This window comes from Trachymyrmex cornetzi, unplaced genomic scaffold, assembly GCF_001594075.2.
Source record: "Trachymyrmex cornetzi isolate Tcor2-1 unplaced genomic scaffold, Tcor1.1 scaffold21, whole genome shotgun sequence".
Lineage (NCBI taxonomy): Eukaryota > Metazoa > Arthropoda > Insecta > Hymenoptera > Formicidae > Trachymyrmex > Trachymyrmex cornetzi.
This window is the reverse complement of record NW_017296741.1, coordinates 1,410,487-1,431,723: the sequence shown is the minus strand read 5'-3', so window position 1 is coordinate 1,431,723 and position 21,237 is coordinate 1,410,487. Positions and strand designations below refer to the sequence as shown.

The window sequence follows — 21,237 nt, the reverse complement described above, 5'->3', positions numbered from 1 at the left end:
TGTATACATTTTCGCGTTAAACGTTGTTTGTAAAAGAGATATTCGATTCGTAGAATTTGTAATTTATCTGCTATCGCGCATTGCACGCGGCGTCGCCTCCGTACAGGACGCCGCTTATCCCTCGTATCGGCGTCCCTCTAATCCAGCGAGCGCCTTAATTCCTGCAAGGACGAAGTTGCCCTTATTGTCTTCGTCCTTTATTGAGAAAGTAAGCTGTTTATCGGCAGCTAGCAGCGTTCCTTGTAATTTCGACATCCGACATTTGAAATTGCGATTTTGCTGGACAGACCGGGGCGGGATAACTTCCCAGTGGATTCCGGCGATGCACTTGGCGAACACCAATATCACTTGCGTCGACACGAAACTAATTTTACAGCATTCTTTATACTTATATAAATCTTATCCCGTTGGTTTATTATATTATTTATTGCACTATATAACCCTTTTTGTATGTTGAACTTAATATGTAAGTATAAACTGTAAGTAGAGACAGAGTAAGTTATAACAAATAAAAATTGTATTCTTTAACTAATTTCTCGAATGAACGTTGCTTTAATAAAATCTTTATTTGAATTATAACGTTGAATGTTTTGAAAAAATCAACTAGATTTTATAAGTCTGTTATTAACATCAAAGTTGAGAAATTTTTTGTGCTGAATTATACACGGAAAAAAGTTTTGTCAAAGTATCTAAAAATTTATCTAGAGATACAGATTTAAAAATAATTTTGTTTGAACAATAAAAATAATTACGTAGGATGCTTAAACTTGTTGCTAGAATATTTTAAATGCATATAATATTTTTGTAGCATTACTTATCATACTTGAGATTCCTACGTCATTATTTTGACGATCCAAAATTATTTTCAGATCTGTATCTATAAGCTAAAGTTCTAGATTTTTGTCGAAAAAGGATTTACTTCGACAAAATCCTTTTTCGACAAAAACTATCTCTTTCTGTGTAATAAATAGTTTACAATATAGATTCAATAAAAAGAGCGAGAGATTTGATATTATCTCGATCGTCGATCTATCATGGCCGACCTCACATGGTCATTCTCGATTTATCATCGTTCGTCTATCTATCACTCCAGATCGCAATCGTAATTTCGTTCCCAAGAAGGGGCAAGACCCTGCGGAAAAATGATTTTCCGGGATAACAAATCCTGCGATTGCGAAGTAAACGAGGTTACGGCTTACAAAGGAAGAGAAGGCAGCGGCAGTCATCGTGCCGCTCCTCCTGAAACTAGAGACCGACGGATATCCAATTCGAGCTATCGAAGGTCAAGTCGCCGTGGCACAAATTGCGTTACTGAGATCCTATTTTCCCGGAGCCCCGCTGCCCCTTCCGCTATTCTTCTCGATGCAATTTTTCCGCGCCGGATAATAAGTTATTCGATCGCGAATTATCGAATGTTATCAGGCCGTCGATTTCTCACGCGATTCGATTTATCGAGAATGCCTCAGGAAGGATCGAGAACATTCGGAAATAATCAAATGATTCTTTCTTTTCGCACGATAATCGATTTTTATCTTTCTTTCGTCGCTATCTTACTTTTATTAATATCGTGGTCTTTTTTAAATTCAGGAAATAAAGTACATAGCTCGCAGAGGATTAACGTTCGCGCTCGTGTGCAAAAGGATTGCGAAGAAATTATTCCGATGGAATCGCCAGGCTGCTAAATTTCCGCGGAGTATAATTGAAACGAATTAAGATGCGGGGAAGATAAATGAAATCAGGTAACCCACCGATCTAGATATGGATTTGCTCTTTATAAAGAGACACATTTGATCCTAAATGCAGAAAAAATATAGATTTTAATAGTTTAAATAAAATTCCTTTACATATATCCATAATATCACTTTCAAAAGCATGGAATTTTTTTTACCTATTTTTAAATTACTCGTTTTTAAACAAGATATTTTTAAGCTTTTCATTCTCCACGATCTATTATTAAGCATATTTTTCAACAGATATTTTTGACAGGTATTTTTTAACATTTCACTTGTTAGCTAGGTTTTTATATAGTCTGCTTTTAATTGTTCTATTTTTCAGCATATTCAGTTTGAAACATATATTTTATAAAAATTTATACGCGGAACTTTTGGTAGTTAATCTTTAATGACTTTATCTCACAATCAGTGACTTTATTTTTATCAGAAATAATTTTTACTATTAAACTTACCAGCCAGGCGGCCATAGCGTTGGAACATTCGTTCCACGTCAGTCTTGCTACATTGAAATGTATTCAGGTTCCCGACGAAAACGCGTGAATTCACCGCCTGTGGGTCCTGCGAATTGGTCTGGTTGCCCACTTTGCTCATCTTCATCGCCTGAAAACATTAGAAAAAAAGGAGAATTCAAAATTTAGTTCTCTTTCTATTTAAAATAGTAACGAAATGAAAAACACAAAAAAAGTGTCAACATTTTCACAAAGTCCACATAAAATGACTATAAAAATCATTCTAGCAAAAAAATTTTTAATTTATAATAAATATATATCTAAAGAATATTTATTCAAGACAGAAATACCTTTTATAGTATCTTCCAATTAAAAAGAAAAATATTGAAGATAAAAGTTAATCTCATACGGATATCTAAAATAGAATCTCAAACAAATTAAGATGCGATATCAATCTTCGTTATTCAGAAGCACTTAAATTTATTTAATTAATTTAACGCAGATGTATATTCATTTTCACATTGTCACGTTATTTTTTAGAAAGAAACTGAAGAAATGAGAAAAAGGGAGAATAATGGATTAAGTCAATTAATCGGCATCGATTAATCCCGCAAAAATAGTCGGTTGCCACTAACGATCTCGTTAGTTTTACGCGTTATTTCGCAAAAGTAGAAAACGAACTGTTGCTCAATGGGATTGCGAGGCGTTAATTAATCCACGACGCGCCAATTAGCGTTCGCGAATGTCTCTTTGACGCTAGAAAGCTACACATCCGCATGTATTGTAATCATCGTTGTTATTACTATTTATTATCATTTGTTTTATTTTGCATTATATCTTTTACTTAGGTATATATATATCAATTGTTGAACGACGGTTTTAGATCTACATGTATTGAATTAGTCTTAAATGACTAAAATGCATCGTATAATCTCTCGCAACATCTAATATATAGCTATATATCAATATATTGAATTTAACCTATTAATGCATTTAACGATGCACGTACACGCCATATATATGTATATCATCTTATCGCAATGCTTAAGACGGATATAATCATATCGAATTCAATTTAAACTGAGTATACGATTAAGGTCACAGCAAAGCTATTGTGCATAATCCAGTGTACCACTTAAGGGTTTAAACAACATTGAATTGACATTTATCGGTAATAATAATTGACGGAATAATTGTCATGGATCATGCGGTATGGAGCGCGAATTTTTCAACTAGGTCCTCAATAAGTATTTCACGTTATTTTTACAACACATCGCGCATAACTTCGCTGTCGCTCGTCGCACGAATCCAATTTGTAACTTTGATTGCTTGCGACGGAAAAGTTTATCGGGAGATCATCAAAAAGCTCGCATCACCGATAAACGAGAAACGATTATCGATTTCACAGGTGTATCAGGACGGCGATTGACACCGGCACGACGCCAATATATACATGTATTTATTAAAGAGTTGTTCTCCATAAATATCGACAGTTATACGGTGGGATAGCCCAGAGGTAGGGGCCGATATTGGCTTGCACGTCAAAATTAGTAATCGACGCGTCGACGAATTTAATCGACGAAGAATTGTCGTTTCGCTTCCGATTTTACGACGCGGAAGTGAACCCGGTAATGTTAGCCTCTATTAAAGTAATAGCGGACGTTTCTAAAATATCTGACTAAACCTAACCATCATAAAATTTAATCAGCTGATTACTTCGATGTCATAAACATAAATCATTAAAAGCTTTCTGATTAGATATTAAAAGTCGCGCGTTAAATAAATTGATAATTTCGAAATTTAATTATTGTTAAATAAAGTAGCTATTTGTGATTATTGAAGAATGAAAAATGTCGCAAAATAACGTTACGTTTAGTTGTTTCATTATTGGAGAAATTAAGATTATTTAAATTTGTAGCGCACGATAATCCCAATCACCTCGGCACTTGGCAATGATTCTCGTGGCGAATTTCTAATTACGTTCTACTTGGACTGGACTAGAATTCAGCTACCACGTCGCTCGTTATTTACGGCGCGAGCCAACCCAAAGGTATGCCCACTATTTGAAACGTTAATTGTTCTTACGTATTTCTTACACAAATAATCATGAAAACATATTTTCTCAAAGTAGAGCCATATTGAATTGTGATTTGGAAACTGTAGAAATTTATTCTTTCTCCTTTTGAAATAATTATTTTAAGAATAGAATTTCATTTTATCCAGATATTTATTGTAATACATATTTTATTAAATTAAATGTAGAAAACAGTTTGTAAATGTTTATTAATCAATATTTATTTTTATTTTGTTTTGATTGTAACTGGCAATACTGTATAACTTTTTCACGCTCTCTCCGCAACTCATAATAAAATGGAATTGATAGAAATAATTTGTTTTATTTGTTTGCAGAATTTTTCTCCCATTTATCCAAAAATACAAATATATGATATACAATGTTCTTAAAAAAAAACTCTTCAACTTTCTATAACTATTATTTTTTAATAATTTATATATTATCGGATAACTTTTTAATTACAATTTATTATTATATAATATATATATAAATTTATTAATACTTTTTATTAATTTATTAATCGATTTTGTGCAGGTATCTATCCATAGAAGACTTCAAATTTATATTACGCACAATAATGGAATCGTTATTATTAGTCAAAGTATCTGTTTTTCTTAATTTCGTTATAAATATCTATTTTATATATGACTTTATTGTATTGTAAAATATCTAAAATTATTATTATCATATGCTGATTATAGCTATCATTATTATATTAAAATCAGCTCTCGTCTTACGACGACATAAGTTCTGGAAAGGACGAACTTGGAGGATTATTCATAATTTATGTTAAGAAACGAAACAAAAGCTGCAAAAGCTGTCGCATAATTTTATTCTACGGACCGTCGAAGTTTGGACGTCTCGATAATTTCCTCTCTTGCGGATTTCCAAGTGGTTTCAACTTCCTCAGCTCTTTAGATATCCATAGAAACTATGTGTCGCTGATATCGGAATAAAGTATTGACACTGACTGTCTTCAAAATTCGGCAAGTAGCAAAAAATAATTCATAAATATTATATCGCTCTGAGCCATTTTATATTCTAAATGATTTTATTAAGCTACTTTAGCAACATTAGAAAATTTAATGAATAATCAAAATATTATTGTATGAATTTCAAATCGTGTGAATCTCTTCTAAGATCCGAATATTCAAATAACAGAAAGGACAGGTGTATTTTGGTTTAACTAGAATTAAATCGCATCATTTTGAGGTTTTCGATTAAACCGAATTCTCGATGTATTTGATTCTGTCTTGCGCTTTGTGGTTACGCCATTTCATATCAATAAATCATTACCATAGCAAACTCATACAATAGAGCATCCAAGCTTTCCGAAAATAACTAATAACAATAGCTCATAATATATAGATTTGGTTATTAAAAATTTACCCAAGTCAAAAGATCAAGTGAATTTTTACTTTTTTAGTAAAACTAAAAAAAATATAGAGCAAGCCTGGGCAAAAAGCGAACGCTCTGGGCAAAGCGAATATTTTTTATTTTTGCTTATCTATCTGAGATAATACTATGAATCTCTAACTGTTGAAGGAATGACCGATCGGTGCCATGAAAATGTAAAACAACATATGATGATTGCGCTCGTTCGTGTTTGACAGAGAAATAAAAGAAATTGTGTATTTTCTTACGATTTTCGCTAAGGTACGTACCTTAATTATTAGCAGTAATTGTTTCTTAATCGGTGTAAATAATTTTTTATAAAAATTCTATCTTTTAATGTGTATTCGAGGTTAAAATTTTTCACTTGTTGCTCTTAAACTTATTTTAAATTCACGCCAAGTAGGTTCTTTGGGCAAAGTGAATGGGGGCAAAGCGAATGGCCTATCCTTTTTACCCGGTATGTGATTGCACTGAAAATACCGGGAAGATGGAGGAAACAGACGATCTTTTGAGCGAACGAAAGGCATTGTTTACATCTCACTTTTTTTTCCGCAACGCAATATGATGCGTGTTCTGAAGAATACACCGACTCACCGTTCGAAGACTGGATCCAATACAGTCAGTACACCAATGGGTTTATGAAGACTGCACTACGTATAGAGGATTCGGCAGCTACTTTCGTGATAACTGTCGACACTGATTTTGATTTTTTTAATTCCATCCTCATTACTCGAGTGACCCATCCACTTTGCTCAAGGAAGCAAAGCGGTTGGTTTCTCTTTTTTTACGTTTTGACTAAAAAACATTTAAATGTTCAAGTTTTTAAATTTTATTTTATTTTATTTCTCTCAAAGTTGATTTTTTATTAATAAAATTATAAGAATAAAAAAGGTTTTCGATCTTAATTTTAATTGTGTCATTTTTCTTCCCAAATCTTAACACATCTGCTTTACCCGGACTTCCCCTATTATTTAATGAAAAAAATTAGTTTTACATTGTTTATAACACCAATAATCTTACACAATCATATGATTTTATATCGTTTTGATATGTTATAGATTCCACGAATAAACTCATGCGTATAAAATTGATCTCGCTCGGAACTTTCCGCACGCATGCGCTCGAATAATTTGCACTAATTAGGAAAATTGACGAGCGGAAGACCTTAAATTCTTGGCAAGGATGCAAGTAAACAATTATATGCGTTTACTTTGAACTACTCACTGCAAGACGCGAGCAAATGTGAAGCGAGGTGAAAGTTATACAAATGTTTACTCTGTAGTGAACCGCACAAGTGAGAATGAAGAAGATAGAAATTGAAAGCAGGACAGAAGAGAGAGAAGCTTGTGCAAAGGAATTTAAGCGATACCATTCATAAAAGAGAACAGGAAAACTTCAAATGATGACGGTAAGATTTAAAGAATCTAAAATATGATACACTTAAATAATACTTCAATGCATTACATATTAGCAGTGAGAAATGTAGAATTAGTGTATTTATTTTCGAAATCTCAATATAATAAAGATCTAGCCTTTCAGTTTAAAAATTTAGTATTCCTGTGACAACGGTTTATTTAACTCGATTTATAAATAATTACTGTTTCTCTAATAATTCGTAATATGTGATTATAGATTTACATATTCATAATCTGTATAATTTATAATTACAAAATTACATATTAACATATATCATTCTATAATTAATTTGTAATTTATAATTACGCATTAAATTTAAATATTAATTATTACAATCGGTCTATTCATTGCATATTGCAGGAAGATTTTTCATGATTAAAAATATGTCAAACATTTATTTTGCTGATAATTTCTACTCGGTTAAATTGATGTTATCGTACTTGTGACGTACTACGTATTCTTGTAATAGCCGATTACATTACATATTTTATATTATTACTATTGCATTCAGTATGCAATGTAGGGACATGCTTATTATGATTTGACATTAGTGGCATAATCATATAACACACTCTATATATTCATTTGAGATGTGTCTCATTCCAAAATCAAACATTTATTGTAATTAATTTTAAACTAAATTGTGAGATCTCAGTGATATCTTTTGTAGAATAATTTAAAAAGTAATAAATGATATAACTCTGTTGCAAATATTTTCTATTATACAGCATATAAAATTATAGATCAAATTTTACGTATGTATATTATAAACACTAAAATAGACTTAATACACTAATTAATAGCGTACTGATTATACTACACTAAACGTACGAGTATATTGTGTTAAGTGACGCAATATTGTGCAATCAATAATTGATTACATTGTTAGAATCAGCCACAATGCAGCAAAACTTATTCACATATACATCAAAACATTTGATTGACATAGTACATGTATAATAACGCAATAATAATAATAATGTTAACGGTAGTACAAAGAAACCATAAATAAATAATTTTATTTGGGAGTTTACAGATTCAATTGAAATTAACTAGTCTTGTTAACATAATAATATTAATACAATAATAAAGAAAGAAATGATAATATAAAAACAAAAATAGAACATTTTATAGACCAAAAATTTTTGTTTGTTAATAAAAATGTATTGTATCTATTTATATTAATTTATATTAATTTGTATTAATTATATATCGTGCCTATTTAATATATTATGCCTACTCCATCGATCGATCCACATTGAAATTGCCGTTATTAATTAGCATTTGTGATATTAAAAATGTTCTAGATAAAAATTGAGAAAAATTTCAGAATTATTCTGTATATCGTGTAGCTGTTCTATCAACTATTTTTATCAGAAAAGAATAAAGAATAAGAAAAAGACTCGAAGATATTCTTAAGTGTCATCGGCGCAATTGTGGTACGCAAAATTACTTACAATCGCGGCGAAATCTAATTATCCGCGAACGACCTTGGAAGATTGCCTTGAGCCTCGTTTCGACTTTCGATGTAATCTCGAACTCGCGACGCAATGTTAATTGCGAAGGAGGCAACGTAAATTCAATTCTCCCTGCTGTCTCGCCGCGTCGCGACGACCTACGTAGTAAACTTTACGGCGCGAATTAAGAAGCTTATAAAGAACCGTCGAAGTCGCTTGATAATTCTACGCGTATCCCGCAGCAATTGCGATTTAAAATCCGGAAATTTAGCTTAAAAAACATGTCGTTCTCTTTATCCTATTTTTAATACTATTATTATTATTAATTTTATTTTTAGTACTATTATTATTGTTATTTTTAATACTGTTATTATTAACGTTGGAGATAAAGATTTATGTGTTACAGACGATTAAAGAATGAATGTTTTTTTGCAAACACTAGTTTGGGAAACTAACAGGACTGACAAATAATAAAAACTTATTTTTTCTATTAAAATAGAAAAGTTCTCGATATTATGGAGCAGTCATCTCCGAGACAATTCATAACGGTTAATAATATTAGTTAACTTATAATCTTGTTTCTATTACAGCGTGATTGTTCTGTAAAATGTAATTGCAATCTACAAAACTTAAAAAGCTATTTCTGTGAGAAAACTTTCTTAAATGTAATATTTTTCTTCCAAGCAATTCAACAATGTGCAATTTTTGTGAAAATAACATTAGCAAAATATTGAGAAACGCAGAAAAACCGTTTCACTATCTTTTGTTGGTTTTCCAATTTCATCGTTCAATGAATGTAACGTTACTCCAATAGTCAAATGGGAGACGTCCCATTCTGATGCCAGTTCTATTGTGCTTTTGCTTCATTTATTCGTTAATGCCAATGCTAAGCGATTTCACGTCCAATGCAAACTTAGCTCCTTGGCAGAGAACAGTTTCACACGCACTGTCTCAGTGACAGCTGACGTTGCATCAACGTTACCAGGTGACTCAACTTGAAAGCAATTCCAAACTTGTGTGTTTGTGCATACTTTTCTCATCTTTTTGGCAAATCTCCTCTTGAAATATTACGAAAAGGTTCAGTTGAATCGCGTATTCGTAACATAGAGATACGTACTATAAGTCCAAAGCATTTCATAGAAAAAAAAATTATTATATATGATAATAATCGTAAATAGTAATGGTATATGGTATATGGTATACGATAATAATGGTATGTGGTATGTATAATAATGATTATACATGATAATTATTACACATGATAATAATTATTATACATTATAATTATTATATATAATAATAATAGATTGTTTAATCGCACCACTTAAGAAAATATGTTTATAATAAAGAATGTATATATAACAAATAATAAAACAAAATATAATTAACTCTTTATTTATTAATTTGACAGTCATGGACTCAAACATAAAAAAAATAATCAATATGTATTTTTAAAAAATAATTTTTTAAAAAGTTAGGTAAAGTATGATTTAAAAACAATGGATTTAATTCGTATACCAAACTATTATATAATTTTAAATCTCGTATTTCAAGATCTTTACAATCTTTCATTGTATAAATATACGTAAACATTTTATCTATTCCCGTATAAAGTTTACGTACCCAAATTTTGCATTGCATACATTGGAGGTGTATCATACTTGGAGATGTATCATCCTTTCCTTTGTATTCTTATTGTACAAAACACAATACTAACTTTTCTTTTCATTTTCCTTTATTTTTTTCTTCTTTTATTGCCTTGTTTTCGGCACTTATTTTTCTTTTAGAATTATTTTTACTTGTTTACTTGTGACTTTTAGCAGATTTTTAGCTTTTTTAATTCAGTCCTTTCTATTTAACCTCTATGGGTACGAATTAAGTGTACAACACTTTGAAATTAAAATTACGATAAAAGAATACAACGCATATGGTCCTTGCTAGAAAAATATTAACAAATAAATATGTTTCCATAAAAAAAATATGTTGGCTAACTTACGGAGTCAACTTAAATTACTGCATTCCGACCTTATGACAAAAGTATAAATTTAACTAGAAAATGAAAAGAAATTATTTCTTCATTATTGTTTGGTGGAACTGCCAGGCGCGCATAACGTCCATTTCTTGGTAGCACAATATGACTACTGTTTATACTTTATACAGCTAAACATACTGTAAAAAATATTTTTAAATCAAAATTACACGCATGGTACAACTTAGGCACAGGTATGATTTCAAGTTTATCCTATATGCAAAACGCACTTTGTAAGATTGATATCTCCTGCACCCGTCCGTATAACCTATCACACAGGACAATTCACTCGAGGATTCCGCTCACGCTTATGCCGCTTAAGATCCAATTTTTTCACAAGCGGATGCACCACTCACCCTTTTTCTCTTCCTTACGCTGCGCTTGCATACGGCTGTGAGTGAATTATTAAAAGTTCACTCAGGGATTCGCGAGAGCGGCATTGGCCTACGAAAGGAGGATGATTGCAATCACGTCGGCTCGTAAAGTGATCACCAACACGTTTCCAGCTGCATCCCGATGCGCCGAATTGCAGGCCGAATTGCGGACCACTCTAGAATGCATTGTCTTGGAAGAACTGCACTTACGCGACAAGTAAAATACGTCGCGGCGATATGAAATTATCCCTACTTGCATGAAAAAGGGATTTTTACGATTTTATTTCTCGTTAATTGCTTTTTAATTAACTGTTTAATGAATATTATAATGTAACCCATAACGATATTATAAATAGAAAATTATCGAGTAGTACTGAAAGTTAGAAAATACATGTTAGATGTCTCTGAATAAATAAGTCTCTCTACTGTAAAACTTTGACTTTTATCATTCCTCAAAGTATCTGAAAATTATCCAAATCTAAAATATATATCTCATTAAATAACTTCGAAAATATTATCCAATGAATTCAATATTTTTCGCTTATCAATTTATATTCCAATTTCCGTATACATTTCGAATTTATTATTTAAGTATTCAGCAATTATTTAATATATTTGAATTAATTTTTAATTAGAACCTCCTTTAAGGAATATATTTTCAACTAATATTATTAAAATATTCTTCTTAAGTATTTAGCTTTGCGTTGAAAATGCGGCGTCATTAATTCGCACGAGTGAACAAGCGTGCGGAATTCCATGACGGGCAAATGCATTAGGATGGTTTTACCGCGGTAATTCGATTTCTTCGCGTCGCAATATACAATCCATCCCTTTCGTCCCTTTCATCCCTCTCGTCCCTTTCATCATCTACCTGATAGTGTCCGCGCCAACGTAATTACGCCAATTATCGCCCTCCCCCTAAACTCTCTATTTCCAAGTTTCCACATTTCTAAGTTGTAAACTTTAAAGGTAATAAATAAAGTAAAGTAATACGTATTATTGTATTTTCCTACAGTAATGTCTTACGATAATACAATTCATATTAGATATTATATTGACATTTGTAATTTGCATATATTAAGTTGTTAAAGTATACATCGCATAATTTTGATATGTTAAAAAGAGATAGAAATTTCAGAAAAATATTAAACAACGTCCTTGAGTAAATAATTTTAACTTTTTTGAAAACTCACTATGTTATAGCGGGAAGTAATTAAAATACTTCAAATAATAACATACTAAACGACATGAGATAAACTTTGTAGATGAGGATTTAGAAAAACTCACAGGACATTAATAAGATGTACTCTATGCTCCACAATTTTTGCATTTATCTTTTAGTCTACCGTTCACGTAGCAAGAGTGCAAAAGATTTTAGTAGAAAACTTGAAAACAAGTGTAAGCTAAAACTTTCATAGCACCATGTCTCGTATAGTTTCGCACGTAGTCATGCCAAGGAAAAGAGAGAAAGAAAGAGAAAGAGAGAGAGAGAAGGTGTACTTCAATTTATAAAAATAATATAGAAAAACAATAAAAAGTGAAAATACTTATTTATTATTTCTAGCAGTCTGTAATGTATTATTCTTTAGAAAATCGACGCATCGAGAACCGTCAACTAAGCAAAACTTTTCGTCGCGCGCGAATTTAAGCGACTTAACGGAAAAACAAAGACGAGGATCTCTCATCCTCTCCCCTCAAAAAAGGAAACTTCCTCGATTCGTTCCGCTTGCGAATCCTTTAATTTCCAAATTGAATTCTGCCAAGGAAACTTTCCTATTCCGCTTCCGGCTCGCGTAACTCGATTAATCGACCCACTCGAATCTCCGTCGACCTCCAAAAGTCGATCTCTACAAGATCCAGGCATGACGATGTATCGTCAGCTCATTTTCGCTCTCTCTTGATTAATTTCTCCTACTAGCAAAATTCAACGTTGATTTAACGAACTATGATTTTAAAAAGGAGAGATAACTTTCACTTTTTCATGACCATTCGGGGATCGTTTAATTTCTACATTTTCTTATGTATTTTTCTTCATGGAAATCGACAATTATCGTAATAATGACATTACATTTAAGAAAAAATTGGAGTATTTGAAATAAAAATTAAAATCCTTATTTATATTGTTACGAGATAGTTGTCAATTACGACTTAATACATTTTCATCTCGGAACGACGAATTATGTATTTTAAACGGACGATTTAACACGAATTTTAACAACGAATTTCAAGATCTTAAAAAAACATGAAAAACGACGCAGTCAGAATTTTTGCTTTGTTTGTAGGTCACATATTTGTCACAAGGCGCGTTTTTTAATTCATCGATTGATCAATTGCATTACAACTTTGCTCCGTAAAAGCTATATTTACGATTAATCAATTGATGAATTAAAAAACTCGCCTGTATTATAATAGTCTCAATATGATTATATATGAGCAGTATAAACATTAAGGATATGTCCACTGATGCGAATTATTATTATGCCGTTTGTCACAATGCTAAATTATAATAACCATATAAATAACTGTGTTGACACTGAGGATGATCAGCTTAAAGGTCGAAACGTATGTTTTTATTGTATTACAATACTATATGTAATTTTGATTTTGACGTTATAAATTATTTTGCGTAAAGAACATCCAACAGTTTTGCCTCTAATAAGCCCTTCTCATTTCAAATTTACGAATTGTAAATTATTATAATTATGTTGAGAGGTCTAACGATAATTTTTCATAATATTATATAGCTGATGAAAACACTGTGTTGTCGAAACATACTGTCAAGGCTGACGAAGTAAATTTTTCACGTATGTGGGGTAATCAACGGGCGGGGGATCTGAATTCAAATTAGAACTGAATTTAAATAATTATTTATTTATTTAGTGCAGTAAGAAACTTATTCATTGTATCATGTATATGGCATGCACACACCAAGCAGATCATAATTTACGTATACGTCTGTCCCCACATTAAATGTGATCCTTTACCACATATTTGATTTATCGCTCAGAGAAAAGGAAATTCCACTAAGAATCAATCAGGGTGGTCCAGTATGTTATTCTTTAAGACATTGCCAATAAAAAATCCAATAAATTACTTGTTAAAAATTTAAATTAGATATAGCTCAATACCTCAAGTGGAAAAGTTGGACAATATGCCGGATCTTACAAATGGCGCGATACCGCGACAGTTGTAAATAGTAAGTAACACCAGTACTGCTGGTCAGTACGGCACCAATCATCGGCATAATACTGGCTTACTATTGGCTTAGTACTGGCACAGTACTGACTCTTCAGTACTGGTTATCAACCGAGTAAGGAGTTACGCCGAGGATTGGTACGGTACCGGTTTAGTACTGGCACAGTACAGACTCTCGAGTATTGGCTATCAATAGAATAAGAATTTATTCCGAGGGTTGGGACGGTACTGCCTTAGTACTGGCACAGTACTATCTACAATACTGTCCTAATACTGGTTGCCAATACCCAGCCAAGTTACCTTTCGGTATGATGCCAGAACTCATCGTTACTAATCCAGTAATATGCCAATACCGAGCCAATACCAAATCCTTAACGCAGTACAGTAAATTTCCACTTGGGACGTGTGGAAATTCAATACCAAGGTCACATATGTGAAGTACTCCATCACTTTACGTACAAATCGCTGGTCCTGCGTAATGTGACTTTACATAGAAATAAAACGATTTTCAAACAGAAAAAAGTTGTACCTTCCTTTGCATGTCAAAGATTTGTGTAACCTGCGAATTCAAGAAAGTGATAAATCGGAAAATCTACAACGAATCAATAATTCGCCGAATCATTTACGAATTTTTTTCGCTCTTGTAATCTTTGCATTTGCAAAGGGTAAAAAGAAAACGACACATTTGCACATCGAACATTAGGAGGGAGCGTTAATACCAATCGGAATCCTCGCGTAATTGATTCTACGTTTTAAGAGCGATCTACCTCCCCTTCCGAATCTCTCGCTGTTTCCACATCGTCCCTATGGCCAGTCGGCACTTTGTTTCCGGAGCGACGGAGGGCCGGGGGATGTACGTGATTCGATTTGGCGCATTCCGATTTAAACTTTTTCTCGAATTCGCGAATGCGAGTATCCGGTGACAACTTCGCGCGGGTAATTTCCGTTTGATTAAGGAACTGGAGAAAAAACGTGTTCGACGTGTTTGAGGGTAAAGGGGAATGAGGAATCCAATATTCGCGGTGGACGTCGAAGCGTTGGGGGGAAAGAAGGAGAATTAGAAAATGGTCGGCTGGCCGACTGGCCGGTGAAAGGATGCATTATTTATCGACGCGTTTTTCTTTTCCAGAACGGAATTTATGGTTTTCGTTTGGGCATGAAAGTATGGCTAGAAATTGTTTTATATTAATAACCAAGCGGATAATAGATAGCCATAACTTAGCTTCTGAATCGTTAAACCGCATTTTAAAAAAGAGTTACACTTTTCGGATTCCTTCTTAAAAGTACAGGTGCATATGTGTTGAGAAATTTTATTAGTACACTGAAAAAAATTTTACTAATATATGTTTCCTTTGAATAGTACTAAATTAACATTTACTTAATAAGTAAATATTTCGAGTTCCATGCAAGCGTTATTCGAGGCATATAATATAATTATTTATCGCAATAACCAATGTGTATAGAAAGAGAATATTTTGATAGCGAGCGTGTATATTGAATAAACAAATATTTACTCAAAAAAAAATTACAGTTAAATTATATTAATGATTCTTGTGCCAAATAAATATATGTTTACGTTGTTTTTATTTTGATAAATATTTATTTAGACCTATTTGAACAAATATTTATTAAAGTTTAGTATTTGTATTTTATAATTTTTTTCAGTTCATTTTTTTAGTACATTTGAAAATAAAAAAATTAACAAAATGTCCTAAGTGAAAGCAATTGTGTGTTACGAAGTCACTCATTCTGTCGCACAAAGTGTAGCTTTAATTTATAATACATAAATATTCATGAATTCAGAAATTTCCTCTAGCAGATTCACTAATAAATTCATGATGCAAAAGATATTTGACGATTAAGAAACGAAGAAATAGTGAGAAAATAATCAAGTACTAGCGATACTTATAAAAGTTCGAATTTATGCAAGAAGAACTGCGAAGATATAAATAAAAATGCATCAAATTTACGACTCGTTTTTTGCGATCCTAATCAAACTTTATTCCCTGCAACTTCCTTTTCCGTGTGCCAGTAAACTCGATATACAGTCTTATATTTTTTAAATATATTTTTCACGCCAATTGACAAGTTTCAAAATTCATAAACTTAATTGCATACATTAGTAAATAATAAATGTAAAATGTTTCTTTAATATAATTGCAGTTATTTTACAAAAACAGACTATATTGAAAAAGTTAAAAATAATAAAAATGAATAAATTTAATTTACATCTTTAATTAAATTTGAGTCTATGCGCTCATTCGTTGCATGACGTCTTATAAATATTTAATTACAGTAAAATATAAATGAACTTTTTATACGGAAATTTGGTAAAATTATCAGTACGCTAGCATATACACACTCTTATTTAGTAGATTTTAATTGAACTATACATATGTAGAACATTACTGTATTTCTATTTATATATTTAAAATAACATTTTATAAGAATACCATCTATAAACTTATTTTTTGCAGTTATCTTGCTGCTTGTTACCAAGATAGAACCCAATTTTTCTACAATATCTGCTAAAATAAATTTGTTTTATTTCACCAATGTTTCATTAATTTGTTGAAGATTTTTTTTATATTTATCGTGAAACGTCTCGTATGTTCGTATCAGTACGTAAATATGATGGATCGAGAAATAGCTAGTGAATGTTAAGACACTCATGACAACCTAACATACTACATTTCGTGCTGTGTAAAGATGGACGCGGCCGATTATTCTGGAATCCAATTTTTCCATCGCGATGCAGTTAACGCTGTCTTCGTTGGCGTGTATAGTAGGCACAATTTTTACGGCACCAACGCTGGTGCCGCGGCACAATCCGCACGGCTCGCGTCCGAATCGAGTTATCGTTCGTCCATTCGAGAGTCGGCCATTCGTCAGCCGCCGGAATTGCTTCTCGAAATGGAGCGGCCCGGTTATAACGGAGTACAGCGCGGCCGCCATTTGAAAGTCAAATACTTGCGTGGCGGAGGACGAGAACGAGGAAAGAGGGAACGAGGAAAGGGGGCCGGAGATCTCTTGGGAGATTTCAAGACATTTCGTACCGTACCTGATATCCTTCATAGACCGCAGACTTTATCCGATTAACGCGAGCTCCTATAATGCGGTGCGGAGCATCTTACCAAATTGGCTACGGTTAGCTCAATTAAATCGGAATCAGTTGATAGGAGGCGTAATGGACATTCGAGGAGTAATGTGGCTCGCACAACCACGAAAATGATCAAATTTTGAATTCAGCAGAGAATATTGGAATTTCGTGTCAGTTTTGCGGACGACAATCAAGAGATTCTCAGATAACGCTCGTGCGGCATTCATTGATTTGTATATTTACTCTTCTGTAGCTACATAAAATTTTAATTCTTCCTTCTTATAAAAACCTTGTATATACGTACTCTAATATTTATATATTTTTTTAGAAACACATCGTTTACATTTAATTAGTGTTTCGTTATTATGCTCGCTTTACTTCATTGTATTATATCATATGTTAATTAAAGAACACAACTAAGTTGAAACACTATCAGTATTTACATTTTTTAAATAAAGTATATTTGAACAACAAATATGCTTTACTTCATTGTATTATATCATATGTTAATTAAAGAACACAACTAAGTTGAAACACTATCAGTATTTACATTTTTTAAATAAAGTATAATTGAACAACAAATATATATATATATATTAAAATTTTATTTTATTCATAAGTTTTGCCAATTTTTTTAATAAGCTGAATTCATATTCAAGTTACACTACAACATTTTAGTTTTTTATATTAAATATCATGATAAGTACTTTTGTTACTTGAAGATTAAATTTCTACACAAAAAAATTTACTAGAGAAAGAAAAATTTACTTAGAGAATTTTCTAAAAGATAAGATTTTCTTACTAATATAATTTTGCTGTTTAATTGAACAAAATCTTTAACTTTCAATCGCCTTCAGCCGAAAAGATATTAATATCGCAACTTTGAAACAATGGCTTTTCTTCTTACTTACTTAGTACAAACTTTATCATCCTTTCTCGATAGGAAAGCTGATAGTTCTGAGACACTCTTCATACATATTACGTTTACACCGCTACTATTAATACTTCTATAAAATAGAAAACATAGTAAAATAGTAAAATATACACAAATATCAAATCCATCCAAAGTTATACAAATACCTAATTATTAACTGTCTATTATATTGTATATTATGTACAATTCAATAATATAGAAGAAATAAGAGTTTTCAATCATTTTGTTAGATATAACACGTAATATATTCATGAATGAAGATTTGTTTCTTTTTTAAGTAAAAAAAGTCAAATTCTAAATTTTCTTGAAGCCTGCTTTTTTTATATATTTAAACATATAAGAACAAAAAGTTTTGAAATTATTGTGAATATAAATATCTTGAAAACATTAATTTATTTTAATAAAATACTGACAGGAGCCTGTCACAGCTGTCTGAAACCAATTTAATTATCTTTGAAACATGTTGTTAAATAAAAATCTAAGAAATACATGTTTCTTTATATCGGCCCTTTTGTAGATTTAAGAAATGAAACAATCTCTTAAAGTTAACTCTTATATTTGATTTCTATCAATTATCAACAAAACGGTGAAATATACAGAAAAATATTTTAGGCAAAACTTTTATGGTTTTTTTTATATATTTTATTACACACTGTGTATTTATATTTTTAAAAAATCTAATATTTCATATAAATACTTCATCTCTACTAAGTTTTGAGGGATGGTTCAATCCCTTAAATCTCAAATTGAACTAATATTAAAAAAATATGTCTCTTAGAATTTTGTGTTCAATATATATCAAGGAAAATCGAACCGATTTCGGACAATTGTGACAAATCCATTGTGAGTCATGCATTACGTGTATAATATCAATCTTGCATCATTTATTTTTCATAACTAGTAAAAGTAAAGACAGCTTCAAGAAAGTTTTTCATATATACCGTCCTCGTCATTATTGGATATAATAAAGGTTTATTTCACTACATCATTATGTAATATGACTATAATAGCTTCTCCAATAAGTGAGAGGAAAAACACCACTTGTTGATTGCTTTGATCAACCACTGGATATTATATTATTACTCATTCTTGAAATATCTTTACCTTCTTTTGAAATACCAAGGTCAGAGGAGAAATAGTCATTATAATAAAACAGAATATTAAATAATCTATCTTAAAATACCTTATTAATGACCAAAAATCGAAAAGCATAATTATATCAATAAACTCCATCAGCAAAATCGACTATCATTTATTAATTGACAATAAATGAAACTTTCATATCCGATACGTAATTTTTATATAATTGGAAACAGAATTATATACTCTCGTCTAAAAAATTTTTAATTTTTCGAAAACAAATTTTTAAAGAGACATTTCTTTAAAGAAAGATCTTTTAAAGATCTTTTAAAGAAAAAGAGAGAAATTCTAAGAAAAATTGATATTACTGATATAGAAATGAATCACCAATGAAAAAGATTAAATAGCGATTCGTTTTAATATTGTCTCTTATAATATTTTACTATGTGTGTGTGAATTTACTCTAAATAAACAAAGAAAAAAGACATAGTAAAAATAAAGTAGATTTATAAAAATAAGTTAAATACTATATATATTTTTATTTTATTCGTAAGAAATATTATAGTTCGTACACAAATACGTAATATCTCACTGCGTGAATATGCTTTAAATAAGAAAGAAGATACATTCAGAAACGAATTAGGTCCATAAAAGTCACTAACTTTAAATAGTACATTTTCGCTTTATTTGGAAGGAATAGTTCGTACGCGAATTCAACTCATTGGTAATTGAATAAACAACTCAAGTAAAAAATAACTTAAAGTTCGGATCGATTCGCCAAGTTGGCGACTATGACGGTACAGCACGGACGGACCGAAATCACGCTCTGATATATAGATTAAAGTTAGTTGTCGCGTATGCCACGCGTGACGGGACGAATCGCGTCGGGACGCCACACGTCGAAATCCGCCGCTGCTGTGACGGAGTTCCGCGTAGTTACAGTTTCGATTGCGGGCGTCGCGACACCCCGACAACCCTTGCCCCGTCTCGTCTATTGCAATCGTATACGTATGTACATTCGTGATCTTGATACCGAACAAATGAATTTTACTCGTAACGCGAATCAAATTTCAGACAAATTATTATTATTACGTATGAACTTACTTTAAATTCTACTTCTTGGTAAATCTCGTCTAGAAACGTAAGAAATGTTACTTACCGCAAACAAAACGATTGGACGTAAATTAAAGATTAATTCAATATAAAGTTAAATTTTATAATTAATTTATTATAGACTAAAGTTTGTTTGAAGATTGACATAAAATTTAATTCAGATCACCGCTTTTATTTCACATAAATTCAATTTGCTTTATGAATAAATGTTATTACTCTGAATTATATGAAATCTGAATGTGATGTATGTCCAAATTTATTTAATTTAAATGTATTAATTTTAATTAATTTATTAATAGGAATTAAAGAGATAATTTAATTTCGCAGCAAGTAATAAAAAATAATAGTTTTATATATTGTGGACAAATATGAATCTATTTTTTTTTTATTGTTTATTGCGAAATCAAATTATCTCTATTTTATAAAAGCGAATCTTCTCGTAGAATGGTGCAAACGCGCGTTATAATATCACGAAAAATTATTCTGAAATAATATTTTCTTGCATTATTATTATACGTTGAAATAACAATATACCACGGATCATGCGATCAACGTCACCATTAATCAGTGTTGCCTCCATTTGTACAATAATTTCATGATAATCCGCGTGTGAAATCAACGTGCTCGCATCTGTGCCGTTTGTTTAAATAAATACACCTAGCGTGTTCACACGATAGCCAATCAACGGACGGTACTGATTAGAGCGACTTTGTTAATTAATTTCAGTAAAGAATATCCGTTCCACGCTGGCGATTAAACATTAACGCCGTGTGCAAAAAAATTCTGTCACATTATACTTCCCAATCTTTTCTTAATTTTGCTAGTTGCGAAAAGATTCAGATTAATCAATTATAGAGACTCTCTCTCTCTCTCTCTCTCTCTCTCTCT

The 21,237-nt window shown here is 31.5% G+C and overlaps 1 protein-coding gene across 1 annotated transcript in view; it reads right to left on the bottom strand.

Annotated features, from left to right (window-relative positions):
* LOC108759859 (uncharacterized) overlaps positions 1–21,237 on the bottom strand; it is a 171,815-nt gene that overhangs the window by 95,993 nt on the left and 54,585 nt on the right. The window contains exon 4 of the mRNA XM_018505520.1: positions 2,186–2,333. Coding sequence (XP_018361022.1) covers positions 2,186–2,333 — 148 coding nt within the window. The remainder of the gene's footprint in view (positions 1–2,185; positions 2,334–21,237) is intronic.